This window comes from Brassica napus, chromosome A6 (genome assembly GCF_020379485.1).
Source record: "Brassica napus cultivar Da-Ae chromosome A6, Da-Ae, whole genome shotgun sequence".
NCBI classification, from domain to species: domain Eukaryota; kingdom Viridiplantae; phylum Streptophyta; class Magnoliopsida; order Brassicales; family Brassicaceae; genus Brassica; species Brassica napus.
This window is the reverse complement of record NC_063439.1, coordinates 3,057,451-3,076,107: the sequence shown is the minus strand read 5'-3', so window position 1 is coordinate 3,076,107 and position 18,657 is coordinate 3,057,451. Positions and strand designations below refer to the sequence as shown.

At 36.9% G+C, this 18,657-nt stretch overlaps 3 protein-coding genes across 13 annotated transcripts; all 3 read right to left on the bottom strand.

Moving 5' to 3' along the window:
* Positions 1 to 240: 240 nt before the first annotated feature.
* On the bottom strand, positions 241 to 8,529 carry LOC106346374 (tRNA ligase 1). Of its 7 annotated transcripts, none has more exons than XM_048782040.1 (27): positions 8,442 to 8,529; positions 7,838 to 8,136; positions 7,719 to 7,769; positions 7,546 to 7,628; positions 6,982 to 7,081; positions 6,802 to 6,880; positions 6,549 to 6,672; positions 6,009 to 6,115; positions 5,770 to 5,898; positions 5,586 to 5,650; positions 5,308 to 5,472; positions 4,972 to 5,132; positions 4,796 to 4,827; positions 4,325 to 4,500; positions 4,145 to 4,224; positions 3,853 to 3,918; positions 3,396 to 3,685; positions 3,049 to 3,156; positions 2,868 to 2,965; positions 2,431 to 2,491; positions 2,256 to 2,332; positions 2,079 to 2,150; positions 1,921 to 1,997; positions 1,715 to 1,795; positions 1,250 to 1,352; positions 940 to 1,098; positions 241 to 786 (listed from the first exon to the last, which is right to left on the bottom strand). In XM_048782040.1, exons 2-27 carry the CDS (start codon positions 8,102 to 8,104, stop codon positions 370 to 372), a joined length of 3,228 nt encoding a protein of 1,075 aa, XP_048637997.1. In that variant the 5' UTR covers positions 8,105 to 8,136; positions 8,442 to 8,529; the 3' UTR covers positions 241 to 369. The 7 variants fall into 7 exon arrangements, with proteins under 7 accessions (XP_048637997.1, XP_048637998.1, XP_048637996.1 ...); XM_048782041.1 differs by having other exon boundaries at positions 7,838 to 8,107; positions 8,442 to 8,524; XM_048782039.1 differs by having other exon boundaries at positions 7,838 to 8,185; positions 8,442 to 8,506.
* Positions 8,530 to 9,103: 574 nt separating this feature from the next.
* Positions 9,104 to 10,487, bottom strand: LOC106351208 (LOB domain-containing protein 1-like). Its single transcript, XM_013791022.3, has 2 exons — positions 10,113 to 10,487; positions 9,104 to 9,667 (listed from the first exon to the last, which is right to left on the bottom strand). Exons 1-2 carry the CDS (start codon positions 10,470 to 10,472, stop codon positions 9,284 to 9,286), a joined length of 744 nt encoding a protein of 247 aa, XP_013646476.2. The 5' UTR covers positions 10,473 to 10,487; the 3' UTR covers positions 9,104 to 9,283.
* Positions 10,488 to 15,047: 4,560 nt separating this feature from the next.
* LOC106346376 (L-ascorbate peroxidase 1, cytosolic-like) lies at positions 15,048 to 17,649 on the bottom strand. 5 transcript variants are annotated; one of them, XM_013785685.3, is made up of 9 exons: positions 17,408 to 17,649; positions 16,509 to 16,639; positions 16,239 to 16,413; positions 16,090 to 16,155; positions 15,865 to 15,999; positions 15,698 to 15,777; positions 15,514 to 15,616; positions 15,368 to 15,426; positions 15,048 to 15,286 (listed from the first exon to the last, which is right to left on the bottom strand). In XM_013785685.3, exons 2-9 carry the CDS (start codon positions 16,625 to 16,627, stop codon positions 15,271 to 15,273), a joined length of 753 nt encoding a protein of 250 aa, XP_013641139.2. In that variant the 5' UTR covers positions 16,628 to 16,639; positions 17,408 to 17,649; the 3' UTR covers positions 15,048 to 15,270. The 5 variants fall into 5 exon arrangements, with proteins under 5 accessions (XP_013641139.2, XP_022576292.2, XP_048637995.1 ...); XM_022720571.2 differs by lacking the exon at positions 17,408 to 17,649 and adding an exon at positions 17,224 to 17,368; XM_048782038.1 differs by lacking the exon at positions 17,408 to 17,649 and adding an exon at positions 17,331 to 17,368.
* Between the last annotated feature and the right edge of the window lie 1,008 nt (positions 17,650 to 18,657).

Sequence of the window (18,657 nt, the reverse complement as noted above, 5' to 3'; positions counted from 1 at the left end):
ACACCAGTATTTTAGATACTAAAAACATTTCCAATGTAAAACTCCATTTTTTTCTTTCAAAATAGAATAAAAATGGATATGAAGTAAATAAGTTCCAAGTCTACTTCATTTCTCCATTTTTTTTTCCATAATGGAGTAGTGAACAAACAAAAAGTAGATTACTTTATATATATGGAGTTGGATTAGAGCATTTCTTACTTCATATCCACTTTTATTTTATTTTAAAATAAAAATTGGATATGAAAATAAGTTGGAGATGCCCTAAGTACTGATCATTGCACTTTCATTGATTGTAGTGTCAGACCAGTGGCCACTATAATAAGGTAGCCATGGTTAATAGGTTACACTAGCAATTTCAAGCTAAGTAATTCAGAAAAACTCCAGGGGACCTGAGACTGAGGCAGGAGGATCTATCACCATGCGGCTTGCCTTTCCGTCTGCGTACAGCTGAGGTAACGTGTTAGCCTCTTTCGCAGTAACGCCTTCCGCTGTCCACAAAGTCACGTGTGGCCATTCGTTCTTGCAGACTATGGTCTCCCCGTCCACAGATCCGACATGGGCTGTAAAAGCAGCCATGTTGTCGTTGAAGATGAGCTCGGTGAGCTGTATGGGTACCTCTCTGTTTAAGTGCTGACCGTATCTGGCTACAGCTGCTACTCCGTGGCTTCTCTTGTGAGCAAGGGTCACGTGAGCCCGTTCAAGTTTTTCCTCTATGCTCTTCTTCTTTCCCTCTAGAAAAGATCTCATCGTTGGGTTTGAGACGGCTAACTGATAAGAAGAAAACCCCTATCAAGAATGAACCCCATACAACTGATAATGATGAGGGCTCACATTTGAGTTTATGAACTTTCAACCTTTAGTTTTCAATGGTTTGTGTATAATTATCACCGATGTGAAAGAGAGGCATTTTAAGGATAGTTTAAGAATCTTGATGGCTACCTTTTCAAGAAGACTGTGGACTTGAGTTACAGGCAAGTTGATGGCAGCGAATGTAATAGACCCATGTTTTGTTTTCTCTGAACTTGGTGGTTTGTATTCACCCTTTGCGATTCTTTTTAGCTCTTCTCGCACTTGTTGAACCGCAGACTCAAACGGAACCTGAAAGGAGAAAACCAGAAAACAAAGACATCATATGCACATCCCGTCTCTTTATACTCTTGTATCATGTACTGAGGGAAATTTAAGCAGTTACAATACCAGCATAGGATTCGTGCTTTTTTGAGCCATCAGTGACAAGAGAATATATTACCTGAACAGAGTTGAGATACTCCGAATTTGCAATTAAAGTACTGCGCAGCTGTTTCTCCCATTTAGTCCATTCCACTGCATATGTTCCTTTCGCCGACTCAAGTCTACATCAAGACACATAACAAGGAAAACAAAAGGTCAGAAACAATCAAACCAAACCTAAAGCTAAAGCTGAAGAGCTGAAGTAAAAAGAACTATAACAGCAAGAAATAAGAACGTCTGTGAGCAAAATTATTCCTAAGGTATCTTCTGAAAGGCTGAAACATGATTTAAGTACATCTAATCACAGGATTAACAAATATTTGCTTCCTCGTTAGTTTTTGCTAAATTGTTACTTTTGCATTGCATTTGTCACTGTATGTACAGACAGTGTTGTTCAAAATACTTTGTTACTGGTTTTCACAAAATAATTTGGTTTGATATAGTTCAATTTATCGTCATGAAAATGGTAGTGTTTACTACCCACCTCCCATGCCTTCTACTGTGGAGCTGGAACAAGTCAATGCCCTCCTCAAGAATCGATTTGACAGGGACAGGTAAAGGACTCCTGTAATATGCGGAGAGAAGTAAATTAACTGGTTTAGCAACCAAATGGATATGAAGTTTGTTATCTCTCATGTACTGTAAAAAATATGTACCTGTCTGATCTCAACAGTTGTAAAAAATATGTACCTGTCTGATCTCAACAGTGGTATCTTGACGAGGGAGCCAAAGCGCTCAATCAATTCACCTTCAAATTCTTTGCGGTTCTGAAAAATTAAAAGACAGTTCAAATAAATGTGAGATCCAATCATGGACTTGATCAGAGAACAGCTGGGCGTATGTGATACCTTTCCGTCATAGAGGTGGTAAAACATCAATATCACATAGCCTGCATTCGAAGATGACTTGTCGAGATTCCCCTGACAATGTATGAAAAAAACAATAGCTTGTTAAGAAGAAAGGGTTGTAGTGAAAATTGGATGGTACAGTTGAAGACAAACTGTGTATAAGATGCAACTGCATACCGGGTGGTTAACTCTTTGAAGTACACGGAATATGAAAACAGCCAAGGCATCAAGTGAATATGGATTTGACTCGGTTCCTGAGCATTAACAAGGGGCCAAAAATAAACGATTGCAGAGAATACATAAGATGAGCCAAGGCAGAAAATCATTAAACAATGGATGCGTAGTTACATACCTTCGGAATCAGCAACAACTGGAACCCCAGTAGCTTTAGTTCTCCGACACATGTCTTCAATCTAACAGGAAAACAAAATAATTATACTGAAATGAGACTTGTTAAGAAACACAAAATGTGGAAAGATATCAGGTGACGGACTTGATATTGATACGGGTTCTTGAACAGATAACTAGACTTCCACAATACAACTTATCTATTTACATATATTAATGGCAGGTTGCATCAACTAATCTTTTTTACAGAAAAGCGAGTAACAGTCTACGGTCTCACCAGTAGTCCTGATAACCATAAGGCAACAAAAGCAACTGAACACGCCAATGCAATGATTCTTATAAGAATCTACTCAATAATAAGAAAAATTCACTCTAAGAGGACTCACAGGTAGAGCTGACCTCGAAATGCTAGCTTATAAGAGGGTGCAGATGATAAATTACCTGTCTCCAGACGTCTTCATTTGGGGCATTTTTGTCCGCCAACATAATTGATTGTGGCATTTTACGACATTCATCAGCAACCTTTGGCCAATATTTTCCTGTCCTTTGAAAATTTCATGAGGATGCATTGCAACATTGAAAGGCCAGAACAGTTTTGACAAGATCCTACATTTTAAAATACCTTTGACAAGATCACCCATCAGACTATGCACTGGCATACCATCTCCTAAGCCACCTGGGGCGTTCAATAACTCCTTACAAAGTGCAGATTTAGCACTTCCAGGAATTCCTGAGATCATAAAATTGCAGAAATCAGAGGAAACGAGAGGAAACTTAAAGTAAACAAAATTTGATAATACAATGTCCAATTTATTATCTGAACGGTTAAACGTTGAAAACAATCAACTAAGTTCCCTCGGAAGTTAAAAACGACTACCATCAACAAGTTCAATATAACACATTGCCACGAAAATGAAATAAAACATACAACTAGATGAGATGCATATAAAAAATCTAACAAAGGAATACCTGGAAAGAATACAATTAACCCCCCATCCTTCTGCACAGCTTTCTTCACAGCTGGCTCAGGAGTAGCTGGTGTCCCTCTCTCTTTCTTCACAAGATCGCCTTCTTCAACTAGATCACCGTCAACAATGGCCAAGAAGTCCTCAGCTCTGACTTGATTCCCGGCAGACCCTATCAAACCCTGATTCTTTGGGCTCCGTTGGGCGTACTGCTCCAGGAATGGTTCAACTTCGCTTAGATATAGTGATGAGGATAGCTGCTTATTCCCACATTTTTTTCTTATGTGAGCAGCCCTGAACATTTAAAAGGGATGAAGATATGCTAAACCTCATTGTGAAGGTTTTAATCAACATTCAAAAAGCAATAAAGGCTCTAGGCAGTAGATTTCACGTTTGCTCAGGAAATACATTCCAAAACAATATATATAGTCTATATGTGTAGAGTAAAGTGATTCTGGTACCATTCATCAAGCATCTTGCAAATTTCTTTCTGCTTTCCATCTGAAGTACCCCATATTTTCATTTGCCTGGGCACAAAAACAACAATAGTTAAAAAAAAAAATCAAATTACATTAATCCCGATGTCTCAACCACGCTGCTCCTTCCTTTTGGATACACAATCAAAAACATAATAACATTCTCCAACTAGTCTGCCCATTTTTTTATTTCAATTCAATACATGTTAACAAAAAACGAGATTACCAAAACCATCACTGTCTATATCTATATATTCATAGGGAGAAAGCAGCTCACCTCAGGTAGAAGACTTTATAAGATGCTGGCCCCTCTTTAAATAGAACTGATAGGCCATTGCGGATCAGAAAGGTTCTCAACTGCCAAGTAATTGAAGACATGTCCAGCATCACGACAACAATGCAGAGAAAGTGCAACAAATCGAAAATCCCTCTAGCGAGAAGACCTTGAGAAAAATACCTTGTATGTGAGAAACTTCAATTTGATCATTAAGTTAGCATCAGCATCATCCAAACCATCCTTTCCTTGTTGACCACAATTTTCACCGGCATCTTTGACCGCTTTATCAATGCTTTCCATAGCCATCGGATCCCTCCCTTTGTTTGCCTTGAGCAAATTAATATCAACAAAGAAACCTGAAAAGGAAAACCTCAAAGAGAATCACCAACTAATATAGTTAAAGGAAAAACAGATAGTAATGGTCTATTCATATATCCAGTTATTATCTGTTTCGCGAGACCAATGTGTGCTACCATAACAAACTAATCTGAAACGTTTAGAAAAACTTAACTTCCTAGCAAAGTTCTATTTCACAAAGATTACGGAGTACAGAAAGCAGAGACAAAGTATTAAGTCTAGTAAATCGTGCTTGGTTATTGTCTTTAAGACCAAAGCTAAAGAATAACCAACAAAAAAATATACTCCATTTACCTCGATATAAAGGCCACAAGCCAGGCATATTCCTGAAACACGTTGAAAGAATGGTTGAATAAAAAGAAATCAATCTTTTCTTAGTTTGAAGTTGAAAGATTGGTTGAATAAAAAGAAATCAATTTTTCTATAGTTTGATCAAACAGAAAGACATAAAAGAAGTTTTTAAAGATAACCTCATCTCTTTCTGGTAACGCCTAAATCCTGAATCACTGTGCACATGGACAACCAATTTATAAAATAGGTTGTCAGGTGATACGTCATTAGCTCTATGAAAATTCTGGTAACACTTGAATGCGGCTGGAAGACGTCTTTCCTTCATCAAGCGAACCATTTCCTATTAAATGCAAAAATTCAGTTGCTCATCAACAGCACATAGAGAATGGAAACTGGTAAAATATTAACCACATGAAAGAGCATTGCAAGTGAAGTAGTGAACGATATACATAACGAATCATTCGGGGAGTTGGAATCCACATGAAAAATTCAACAAAGACGCAGAGCTCAAGTACCTGTAGTTTACTAGTCGTATAATCTGCAGGCTGAGATTCCAGAAATTTTGTTATAACAGATTTGTCAGCATTTTTCGAATGAGATTCTACAGAATCATCTCCAAACCAATCCAAGTCACTGGGGCAAAAGCTAGGCCCCACACTCGTTAAAAGCGCTCTTATTTGCTACAGCACCCACAAAAAAAGAAAAAAAAAACTCTAGAATGAGAAACCTTTACTAAGAAATGACAGCAAAAAAAATTCCACGTATGAAGCTTTCGAAATAAATTTGTGCGAACCTGTTCCTCGTTACATCTATTGGCAGCACATATCTCTCTTAAACTGAGACCCAGAGCAAGATTAGCTGAAATTTTGAAAACAAAAAAAAAAACAAGAGAGGAAAATTGTAAAATATACATGGACTTGATAGAGGGGAATGCTATGAAACCAACGTACAAACTAAATAGTGATAAGATAATGCACCTCCATCACAGGTTGGTGGAGGATGATCTCTCAAGACATTTTCCATATCTCTGGCGCTCCCACTGCTCACGATACGCGCCACAAGACCCTCTAATATCTCACCCTGCACCTTCACATGGTCCTTGGAGCCTGTTTATTTTCATCCAAAAGATTATTCATTCAGTGAATATCATCAAGTTCAATTCCTTGAAAAACTAATGTGAATTCTCGCAAATGAAAAAAACTGGGAAAAACTTTACCTGGGACGGATATATCAGCTACTTCATCAAGAGCTCTACAAACTGAGGTTGCTATCCCTTCTTCGCAGAGTGCATCAAATGCGGCGAAAAAAGAGGTCACTGATTTCCTTCATAAGTTTTAACAAAACACAGGCAACCTTAACTGTTAATACTTCTAATAAAAAATTCTTTCCACAGTGTTGCATTCAAACATATCATCAGCATATGACTGATCCTAAGAACCATAAAATAGCGTTTGAGGTTTATGGAGTTAGACTAGTAAATGCATCAACCATATATCACCAGCATATTCTTACTATAGTTAGGTAGAGTAAGCTGACAGGAACATGAGTATTTCAAGCTGTTAAGCCAAGATCGTTCAGAGATATCAAGAGCCAAGGAACACTAAACCCTTGGAACAAAATATTAGCTTAATGTATTTCAAACTCAGTCTTCACCACAATTCTATTTAAAGCAACAACGGCCCATGTAAGATGACAGTAAATGCCAACATCACAAACGAAGAAGATAGCAGCAATGATTTAAAAGACGTGAAATTACCTTGTGGAAAACAGCCAAACATGATTGGTTGGTAGACGCCAGATCCGGCAAAATGCAATGATTTCGGAAGTTGAATAGAACTTGGGCTTACCATTACCTAACTCGGTAACAGCCGTCACTACCACTGAAAGATGCAAATCAATTATTTATAATAGGACGACTTTAGCAGGCTTAATTACCTTCTACAAACAAAGCATATATACAACTTTGAAAGGCAATGACTCTAGAACATCTATAAAAGAGAATACTTCACCATAGTCATCCACTGGGCGTTGACCATGATCTCCGAGAACAGCTGTTACCAGTTCCATAGATACACACATGCGATTTGTCTGGGAGAATATAACATTATGAGCTATTCTTTTTCTGGCAATTGACTAAGCCTCGAGCATTTGAAAATTTTGATTGCTTGAAGTTCTGTCCATGGAAATACCTCAAGAAAATCATTAAATTCTGCCTCCTTTTCTAACGCCTTAGTTCCCCAAGCTTCCCTAAACATCCGAGAAAGAACAAAAACACCAACCGCAGTAAAACTGCAAAATGAAGCATTGTAGTTAGCCGATGAGAGAACCTTTTAATAGCCATCTCAATTGGAAAGCACCAGAAAAATTCACATAACAGCAATAGATATGGAAAAGAGTAGTAAAATGCATTTGTTTCATCAAAAAGTCTTGAAAATCTATCACGTCGTCTATATGTTGTGGAATTTTTATCCACAAAACGACACCAATACCATCAGCAAGCAATTAATATCCAGAAGTAAAGCATAAGAAATTTCGTTGAACATAACTAATTCAAAAAACAAAAAATGTAGAAAGTGATCCTTACTGTAAGTTAAATGAATGAAAAGGTATAAACCAACTCTAAAGCTCGAGTGTGGGTTTATTCATTAGTGGTTTTCCGTTTGTCTAAGATTATTTATGAAAAGCTCATCATTGATATAGAAAGGAATATACAAAGATGAGGGAAAAGTGAAGCTAGGAATAAATGAGCTTACATGTTACCAAAACTGTTCTTTGCATATGCTCCACCCGTGTGACCGGCGTACATAAAGAGAGAGCCTGAGTGCTTAAGAGAGACCTGAAAAAAGGTTTATCACAAAAGCTCCTTAGACAGTTAGAACTTCAGAGTTGTCAATAGATGTATTCACTGTATATACGTTGTTATAACCTCAAGCGTTGCCAACCCTTTAGACACCATCTCAATCATCCGTGTTCTTATCTGCGATAAACGCAAAAGCAAACCAACAATTAGTGCTACAAAAAACGAAAGGAAGCTTGTAAACTTACCTCTTGGTCAGTCTTTTCATTCTCAAACTTCGGATAGAAAGTGGCTCTGATCTTGGCACGACAATAAGTGGACTTGTCCACCGTAAAATCTTCCAAGTAATTAACGAGTTCTGATGCCGAAGAAGACGATCCACTAATGGCTCCATATGACTTAGGATTTTGGACACTGTGGTTCCTTTCCTCAAGAGTCAACCCACCAAATTGGTTGTTTACAGCTTCTGCAGCAATGAATGTAGCACGATCACTAGATCCAGATGGAGCATCCATATTCTGCTTTACTTCTTATTATCAGCGTGAATCTTCCAACAACAAACAAAAAAAATAATCGAGTCTTGAATACATCACGTCCTAAACCAAAATCAACAAAAATTCTTCCAAAGTCAAACATCCCATAGTCATACTAATGCAACAGAAACTAACGATCCATTCGCGGCGCATTATCAACAAAGCAATCAAAAACTAGAAAGTGGAGATTCTCGAGAGATGATATTTTCGATAAACTTGCTGAAAATTGCTTAAGTTCCGAGATAAAATCAGAAAACTATGAATGTTAGTTCACTAATCGAATTAAGAAGTTAAAACAAACGAGAGTGGGCTAAGTAACCTAGGAGGGGGGGAAGATGATCGGAGAAGAGGGGAGGTTCCGGGAGAGAGATGGAGGAGACGCAAAGCGCGGTGAAGTTTTATTTTTATAATCGGAGCCTGTATAGTGTTGTTATGGTGCGGAAAAGAGCACTGTAACAATGATGGTCCCGCTAATAAATGGGCCTGAAAGGGCCCAGTTTCGTTACTATTGGATCAGAAGAGAAGTAGAATTTGGGAGGAGAATATCGGAAGAAAATTGGAAATTTAACTTTTTTTAAATCGGCCCATAAGTTTAGATACTTAATTGATTGATTTTTTCTCCCTAATTATCAGAAAACTAGGTGATAACCCGCGCCTTGTACGGAATGTGATTATTAGTTTCGTTAATTTTAATTAAAAAAACATTAATCTAGATATTGGTTCGTTTTAAGTTTTTTTTTTTTTTGGTTTTTAATCTTCTAAAATATGACTAATATTTTAAATTAATATTCATTTTAATTTATTCGGTTAAAATGTTTGATTTTTTTGTTTTTTTCTGGTAAAAACCAAAATTAATATTATTTATTTATTTTCATGTTATGAATTTTAGATAGTCTTTATGTCGAACCAATAGTTTTATATTATAGTTTCTAAACAGATAATAGTTTAAGAAAAAGAAAAGAAAATTATTAAGATAAATCATTTCAGCATAAACAACCTTTGACATATTAAAATTTCCGATAAATTCACCATATAATTTATTACATTAATAGTGTGTCTCTAACAATGTGTATGCTAAGTTTGCTATAACTAGCCATGAGTAACTTAACTAAAAGGCTTTGAAGTGAAGTATAGTCAAAATCATACTATATATAGTTAATATCATATCCAAAGAGGATCACACCACAACGTTGATGGAATGGTGTTGGAGTACTTGTTGTCTTCAATGAATCCAAAATCATTGCTCTCTTCGTCCGGGCTGCTAATGAACTCATCACAATTTCCAAAGGAACTCTCAAATGACATGTTGTGTTGCTCTTGGTTTGGTTGGTCCATGTTGTGAATCAGTTCTAGTAGATTTGATCTTTGTAACTGCATACTTACTATCTCCACTTGAGCTTTTGCTAGCTGTGCTTGGAGTTCACTCACTTGTCTTTGTAGATTGTATATGGCACCGGCACATCCATATATTGGATCTCTGATTCTAGCTCCGGCTTCATACACCATACTATTTACAGCATCGGTTCTTTGTGATTCGGGAAGTTCCTGAGAAAAACATGTCATAAATAATTATATAACAGAGAAGAAAGTGATTAAGGCTAGCTAAGATATAAAGAGAATGAGAAAAATAGATAAGCTAGTATTTTGTGTATTTGACCAAGAGGAGTAAAGACTATTATTATACAAGACTTTTTCAAATGTGCATGAAAACGAAAATGTTGACAAAGACAAATAAATCATTTTGATATGTATATATAGTGGAAAATGGTTATATTTTTCTTTTATATTAAAAGAAAAAAAAGTTAGATGTGTTGAATATGTGTGCTTTGTACAGAACAAGTAAGATCTGATGATTATCACATGACCGATGAATCCATTTTTTCAGAACAAACATTTCACTAGGTTCATAAGTCTATTAATAATAGATTCACATGTAAAGTTTTAGTACTAGAAGATGTTATAATTATTACACCAGTACATAGTTAGCTACCTGCAAGAGCTTAATGATGTTGCTGGCTCCAAACACACGGTGGGCGATAGTGAACTTGGCTGGCTCCGTTGGAGGGAAGTAGGGAGCCAAAACGCATTTATCTCCACAACGCCGCCTCAAGATTTTGCAAGCAGCGCATGGGCTAAGCACCAAACGTGGTGAAAGCTGTGGTGGAGGAGGAGAAGAGGTTGGAGAAGCAGAGATGATAGCGGCAGAAGCGTCACACTTGCTCTCCATATCAAGCATTATCAAGTGTTTTGAGGGTGAAGTGCTTTTTGGTAGATATGTGGTATATATAGACAAAGTGAGGTGACCGCCTGACATCATAAATGACGCCATATTTTTTTGTTGATGAAACATATATGTTTCCACATTGCGGTGGCTCTTAAATTCTTTCCACGCTTTCAAGTTTCAACGGTTGCTTGACTTTGGCACAACTAACTTCTTCTCTTCTTGATTTTTCTACATGCTCTTATATTCCAATATCAGTCTTTTTATATAAGTCCATAATAGCTCGCATTGATTGGTTATTAATGTACGGGTCTTCTACTCTTAACCTCTAGATTCTAGAGTATAGTTTCTGCTTATGAAGATTTTGTTAAGCGACTCCAAAACACAGGAAAAAAAAACTACGGGGTGGTGAGCTAGTGGTCTTGAGGTAGTTAACACACCAATACGGATCCGGATTCGAATACCCCATGTGGCCACGGAATGTTTTACGCTCTCCCTAAGTTTAAAGTTATCGCGGTGTTGGTGACGGGTCCTTGGGTAATGGGTATTAGGGCCGGCTGGTTCCGGGTCAGCGGATTAGATGGTTGGCAATCGGAAACCACGTGCGGATTACGGGTCTTTGGGCAAACGGAAACCACGTGCGGATTACAGGAAAAAATTGTATATTTCATATTTTCGTCTCCTTTAGTTAGGTTGAAGTACACTAAATGTATAGCACTTGATGTAGTATAATTTTGGAGTACCTGATGCATAAAAACTATATTTCCCATACTTACCGTTACCGGTGACTTGGAGGTCGTACTCCTACTTAAGTAATTAGTGAAAATGTGAAATACACCACGTGATTTTGTAGGTTGCCTAATTTATGCTGAAATGTATTTTGTTTGTATTAACCAATATTCTTGGAACTCCTTTGTAATTTAGTTATGCGTAGTTTCGTAAGACTTTCTACTTGAACGACTTATCTTTAGAAGTGGCGGTATACATATGAAAAATCCAAAAACACTAGACTCTAAGTACATTTATTTTCCAAAATCTCAATAAGAATTTAGTATAAAAAATGAACTGTGGGAAGACTTAAGAGTCATTAAGAAAACATATACTGGATCGAGGTTTGATACTTAGCGGTCCCAAAACATCAATTTATTCAATAGGTTTTCACCAACATTAATAAGAAAAAAATTGGTAATGAAATAAATAGAAGAATGACACGTATAATCATGTGGGATCGCTAGTTATTGGGTGTGCTCCTGCTTCCACCTTCAACAGCTTGCTATCTATATCTCTACTATTCGTACTCTCAACTAATCCTTTTTGAAAATGACTAAAGATTTTCTTTTCCTTCCACTATTTTTGTGATATATATTTTGAAAAAATCACACTAACTGGTTTCTTATAGAATAACGAAATTTAACAGAGTTAATATTAGAGTGGATAATGTTGAACTTTTTAAAAAGAAAAGGTAAAAGGTAATGTTGGTGAATTCGCGTAAAATGTGAAAATTATAGAAGAAAATGATCAAATGGGGTAAAACTAAATGCGGTCACTTTGTCTTCTAGTGTGCTTGGATATGTCGATATTTTGCATGTAGGGTACGTCTTCTGCATAATATATCATTCGGGTTTTGAGACTTCAGGGGGACAAATATAGTATATATTGCATCGCACCTACGTATATCCACGCACGATAGGTACTTAAGATTAAAGACACTAGACATATTGTATAAACATCGATTTTCTTATAGTTTTTGAGTGGAAACTATTTTTAACGTCTTTCGTTTAGTGGAACAATATGTGAAGTGCCACTTTAGAATATTAATTCTGGAAAAGTGATGTATCCTATTCGGATTCATTCATTAATTGGTCAAAGATTGTCTTTTGGATCGTGTACACTAGGGTAGTTTGATTGGGACTCAATAAATGCTATAAGTGCAAGAGTATCATCATCATCCGATCAAATGATCAGTAACTTTTTCACCAATCATTTTCTTGTGCTTCTTTATTTTGTTTCGACAACTCTCGTGCCAGTTTAATTATATCAGATCGTTACTGGAAAATTATCAATAAGACTCTACTAGGTTGGATTGATGACACGAACTTTCGGGCCTATACGTGCGTGTGCGGCTGCAAAATATTTGTGTTACTAACACGCAACTATATATTTTCCACCACAACCATCATTAAAAACTGGAGCTTCTATCTCTAGTAGTAAAGGGCTTACAGCTGTGAGTACCGCCACCTGGGTTCGAATCCCAACCACTGGAAAATTAACATTTCGGCATCGCCAGGGACAGAGGACCGACACGTGGCAATACTTGACTAGTCTGGATCACTTCTGTGGAGCCAGGATACCTGTGTATAATTCAAAAAAAAAATTATGGGAGTCAAAGTATTTGGACTCTAATGAATCAATACGATTGTAGAATATACCCCAAGTATAAATGATTCCCTCTAGGAAAGGGAAACACAAAGAGGTTGCCAAGTGTCCATAAACCATGTCACCCCCAAGGGACTGACTATAGACCAATATTTAATCGTGACATCTAATTGTTAGTGATGTAAACCTAAGTTCTAATTATTTTTGTTGCGCACCACATAAATGATACGTTTGACCCATTGACTATGGTTTCAACGATGCATGTCTTTGAAATTTCCTCCTTGTGTACGAAAATAGTTTACGAAGCGTGAAAATAACAATGTTTTTAGTAAGACTCTAGGATGTTTATTAACGAACCAGGAGGAGTTAGTTTAAGATTGGCAAAAAATGTTACAACTTATTATTGTAGACACTCGTATATATTTGTTTCTTATTGGTCAATAGTATGTAGTTAGATTTGGTCTTATCAAGAATATAAAATATAAAGTTGTTTATATACTTTACCTATGTCTATGTCAGTGAATGAACAAAGTAAATTACATACATATACAACTTGATATTTTCTATTATTGATAATACTTAGCTACATAATTTTGACATTTATCAAAACTAACATTAACATATATCGTATCCAATATTTATTACAATTTATTGATCATTTGAAATTATCAACAGACACACCAAAATCACGTCGTCTTTCAGATTGGCTGCTATAAACTTTGAAAATTACCAAATAGCAACAACAAAAAATTGTTGATATTTCCATGAATGATTTTTCAAAAACTCGTCACATTATTCAAAATATTGTCAAATCCACAACTATTCGTAATTATTACTTATATTGGCTTTATGTATATGATACAGTATTTTCCAAAGCATTGCTTAATTTGTCTTACCTTACACTAACTAGTACAGCTAAATTCTTTTTGTTTTCAATTAGTGTTTTTTTTATTTTCTTTTGAAGCCATAATTGCTTTGAACTTCTTTTGAGACTCAAAAGCAATGTATAAAACAGAAGTGACCCACACGGAATTGAAAGAGGAGTTCACTGTAATATTACAGCCAATTTCCCACACACACAAAGACAGAACAGCTTCGAACTCTACACGGTGTGAATGTGTTTCGCAAAAAGCTACTCTACTCTTACATTTCTCTCTTTGTCGCTCCAGTCACATACTTTCTAGTATACATGAATACTAAGATATGATTGGAGCAATGCGCTTTAGTGTTCTTGGCGTAATACTAGTACGTGTAAGAAATTTATTTCTAAAAACTCGTTTTAAAGTGCATTGAAAAAACAACATTGAAACACAAGAATTTAGTTCCAATTAGTTAATTTCACAACCTGATTCCAACGTAGATCACTCAGGAATTTTCGGCAGTAGGGACATTTCAAGATACAAATAACAATCCGCAAGAGGAGTCCAACCGGGTAAACTAGCTTAGCTAGTTGGAAACTCCAAAGATGAAAAATTATTTTTTTTGTCCATGATTTGGATCATAGATGTAAGGTCTGACAATTATTAAAGAAATACAAATGGAACAAAAGTTTTTTTTCCCAAAAGATAGCATAAAAGTAGTTTAAAGATAAAGAAAACACTATAGTTACCAAAAGCAACCAAGCGGAGTTACATGTCCCTCTTTAGGGGTCCGTCCATCAAAAAGCAATTTACCACAATCCAAGTTCCTTTAATATCCAGCGGAAAAGCCCATACACAATAGTAGCAATCCGGTACCTAAAAGCATGATTAACCTGAAATTCTTAGAGCAAGCACATCAGTGAACCACTTCTGAACCTCTCCTTTTTTTATTATTTTAATGTTTTTATTTTTCTGTTTTACTTTAAAAAAAATTAAAATCTGGACCAATCACGGGCCACCATGTGTCGTAGGGCCCGCGCTACAGTGCTTGAACCGATTCACTACGGTGAAACTGGAAGAGACAGATTCATAAGTCACAATTATAATAACATTTTTTTTATATAAGAATGTGTGTGAACCCATTGAATGATCCCTCAATGGGGATGCTCTTAGGATGGGGTTTTTAGAAAAAGTTAAGATAACTTCTGCTAAAAATCCCACTCTAAAAACTCCGGATTAGTCATGGTCTAAGTTTCATTTACTAAAGTAGCCTAGAAACAGAGACAATGGCATATGAATATGGTTCTCTGAATATTCCCATACCAAAGGCATTGGTTTTAAAACTTTAAATGGTTTGACAATTTGTTTGATATGGCCACATTATCATTAACCTTTTTATTCAAAGTTTATGGGCAGGTTTAGGAGATTTCAAACAAAAAGGTTAACAACCACGGCAGAAGAGATACAATAGCTGAGAATAATTGTTTTATTAGAATTGTCTGAGAGCATCATAGCAAAAGAGCAACAGAACTGCGACAAACTCATAATACCACCCAAAAAAAAACAAGCTACGAAGATCCTTCCGAGTACATTAAGCAAATCAAATGACAAAAGTTCAAACGTAATGCAAACCCTCCACCAACCCAAAAACAGCCATGAGTGTCGGGGGATCACACAAGGAACGACACAGCTTAAGCATCAGCAAACCTGCAACCAATGATTCAAATTTAGAATATCATAATACTATTCAATTTACATCTACTCAGATTCAGAGATTCAAAATAGTACCCGAGCTCAGAAAGCTTCAAGTGGGCCTCAGCGTAATCAGCGAAAAATGCTTCCTCGTCCTGTTTTAAATTGTGATAAACCCAACATCAGGTCTCTAAACCAGCTCAAAGAAAAGATTATGAAGTTAAGAAAGAAAGGATGCATACATTAGCGTATTTCTCAACAAGAGGACGGAAAACGGGATCGTCCAACAGAGCCTTGTCAGAGGGGAGCTGAAGAAGACCTTCCTTCTCACCGCTCAAAAGTTCCCTGATGATCGGTTAATAAACATATCAGCATTGAATCCTGGATGAATCAAAACCTAAGAGACTGGAAGCTTGTGATACTCACTGGAAGTAAGAGTTGTCGAAAATAAGAGGGTTTGAAGTCCAGGCACCTTCGAAGCCAGACCTATCCTTGTGGCATCTTCCCTGCGTTTATCATAATTTGCAATCATTCGTCAGAACTTGTATATCCGAAACAACAGAAAAGATAAAGTGTTCGAGTGATATACTAACCAGAGTGTGGGCACCAGACAAAGCGACAATGTCCTGGTCAGTTAAACCCATCTGCTTTAAGAAGACCTGCCTCAAGTGGTCACAGCCCTTTGTGGCATCAGGGAGACGACCCTCTGGAGGTGGCTGGGGCTTGTCCTGAAACCAAGATATGAATGTCAGTAACAGTCAATCAAATCTCACAGTATTTCCTACAAATAACGGCTATATTCTCGCTACATGACTAACCTCTCTTCCAGGGTGGAAAGGAATTTCAGGTCCACCGGTGACTTCAACAGCCACAACACCAGCAAGCTGAAAGATGGATTAGCACATGGTGAGTTAAAATCCAAATCCTCGAGTAAATCAACCACTGACCAAAGAGGTAAAGCATGTACCTGATGGAAATCAGCATGAGAGATGGTAGGGAACTGCTCCCTGATAGGCTCCAACAACCTAAGAGCAATGTGGAGACCATTGTTGGCTCCATGAGCTAGCTCATCGTCAAACCTCATTGTTCCAAACGGACCACCAGTCCTCGAGGCGCAATCAAATGTTCCAGCAGAGTGCCATCTGCAATTCAAATCAAGCATGAGAAAACAGCACATCACACATACATGAGAAACAACACATTGCACATACTTGAGAAAACGGTTAAAGTTACTTACGCGAGGCGAACCATGATTGGTGCACAGTTCTTCTCAGCGATCAAGCCTCTCAGCTTCCTCTTGCACTTCTCAATAGCCTTCTGGTACTCTTCGCTAACAGCTGGGTAGTTCTTCGTCATCTTCGCTAAAACCTGGAAAAAAAAAACAAACGCTCAGGTTTATCAGCTCCAATATTAAATCTACGCACAGATCTTACTGAGAATCATAAACAGCAAGAGCCTTCAGTACATCGTCATAACAAAATCAATCACAAGTAAAACGAAAGAGTTAAGCAAAATCCTTAGAGAAAACACAGATCCTGGAGAGAATCAATCACAGGTTCAAGCTAAACTCTTAAACAGCAAGCTATATAACAAAGAAACGCCAAGATAGTGAGCTGAAGAAGCCTAATCAATCAAACCTCGAAGAACCGATCAACTAAAAGCGAACCGTAGCTACAGATCCAAGATCTACAACGATAAACACATCATTCAGCTCAAGATTACGCCCAGCATAACAACCACTACTCGTAAACAGCAAAAAATCTCAAAGAACACACAACGAGAGTGAGCTCACGAATCCTGATTCATCGAAACTCGAGAAGACGGTGGCTAACATCAACTAAAGCGAACCGTAGCTACAGATCCAAGATCTACAACGCTAAACACATCATTCAGCTCAAGATTACTCGTAAACAGCAAAAAATCTCAAAGAAACACAACGAGAATGAGCTCACGAAGCCTAAGAAGACGGTGGCTAACATCAACTAAAGCGAAAACCGTAGCTACAAATCCAAGATCTACTAAGATAAACGCATCATTCAGCTCAGATAAAGCCACGCACAGCGATGATCCTATCCACTAAACGAAAGCAGAAACGACGAATCGAAGGCAAGAGGGAGAGAGTTTTCTTCTTTTTACCTTTTTCGAGAGAAGATAAGAATCTGGATGGGCACGAGGTGAACACGAGTACTTTATTTTTTAGAGCGTTGTGGAGAGGAAGTCTTTATATATATAGAAGGCTTGTTTCGAGCGGGGAAGAGGAAGCGAACGTTCTAGTAGATCTACTAGACGCCGTCGGATCACGGATATCGTGTGGTCAATATTCGACAATTTAATCGACGGTGGAGATTCAACGCGCGATTTTCAAATGGACGGTCGGATGTGAGAGTTGCTGAGTTGGTGGTTTATAGGTGGGAAAAGAATAAATCTTTCGAAATTATTTTTGCATATAATTGGCAAGGTGCTATTGGAGGAAACATGCTTCGTGTGGCGGGCCCACCATAAAGGCGAGGATTTTGATTTATGATTTTTGTGAGAAATGACGAAATTAGCCTCGGGGTGTGGATAGTGCGGAGATGTTTGGTGGTGGGCATTTACGTTAATTTAATCGTCAGCTGGTGTGAACGCGTCCATGCACAAATAGATTCCGTTTGGACTAACGAAAATGATAACGTCACAGTGGACGATTATTAAGGTTTATCAACCATCACTCCCTGATTGGTTTTAAAAAGGGTGTAATTATGAGTTGGTCCGTATCGGTTTACTTTGACTTAGACAAATAGGAACTGAAATTCAATACTAATGGTTTTGGTTTTTTTTTTTTTTGCTAAAATTTGGTACTAATGGTTTTGGTTGAATGGTTGTAAACTGTAATTGTTAGGTAAGCGTGGTTAGGTCACACAGGCAAGAATCATGATTTTGAAAGGATAAGTCGTGAGGAAAAACGTTGAAAAAAGAACAGATGATGTGAAAGTAATTTACCTTTCAGTATCCTCAAGCCGTAAGATTTTCACATCGTTTAGTTTCACATCATTTTGTTTTAAAGGCTTAGGTTTGTCCACGTGAAACCTAAGTAAAGGTGGAAATAGATGACTAAGAGCAGAAATTATATTTTGAAATTTTCAAAACTCTAGATTTGAATTTCTTCTCCAAAAGCAAAATTTCAAACTCAAATTCAAAACTATTTGTATTTTATAATACGGTCTTTATATTTGTCATAACTAATTTGAATTCATAAAACTTTTATAAATAACTAGCGCATATATAAACATATTACAACAATATTAATTAATAAAATAGTCTATTGAAATATAAAATTTAAATAAAAATAACTTAATTAATATTAAACTTCAAACAAAATACCTTATTCCATAAAATGATTTTTGTAA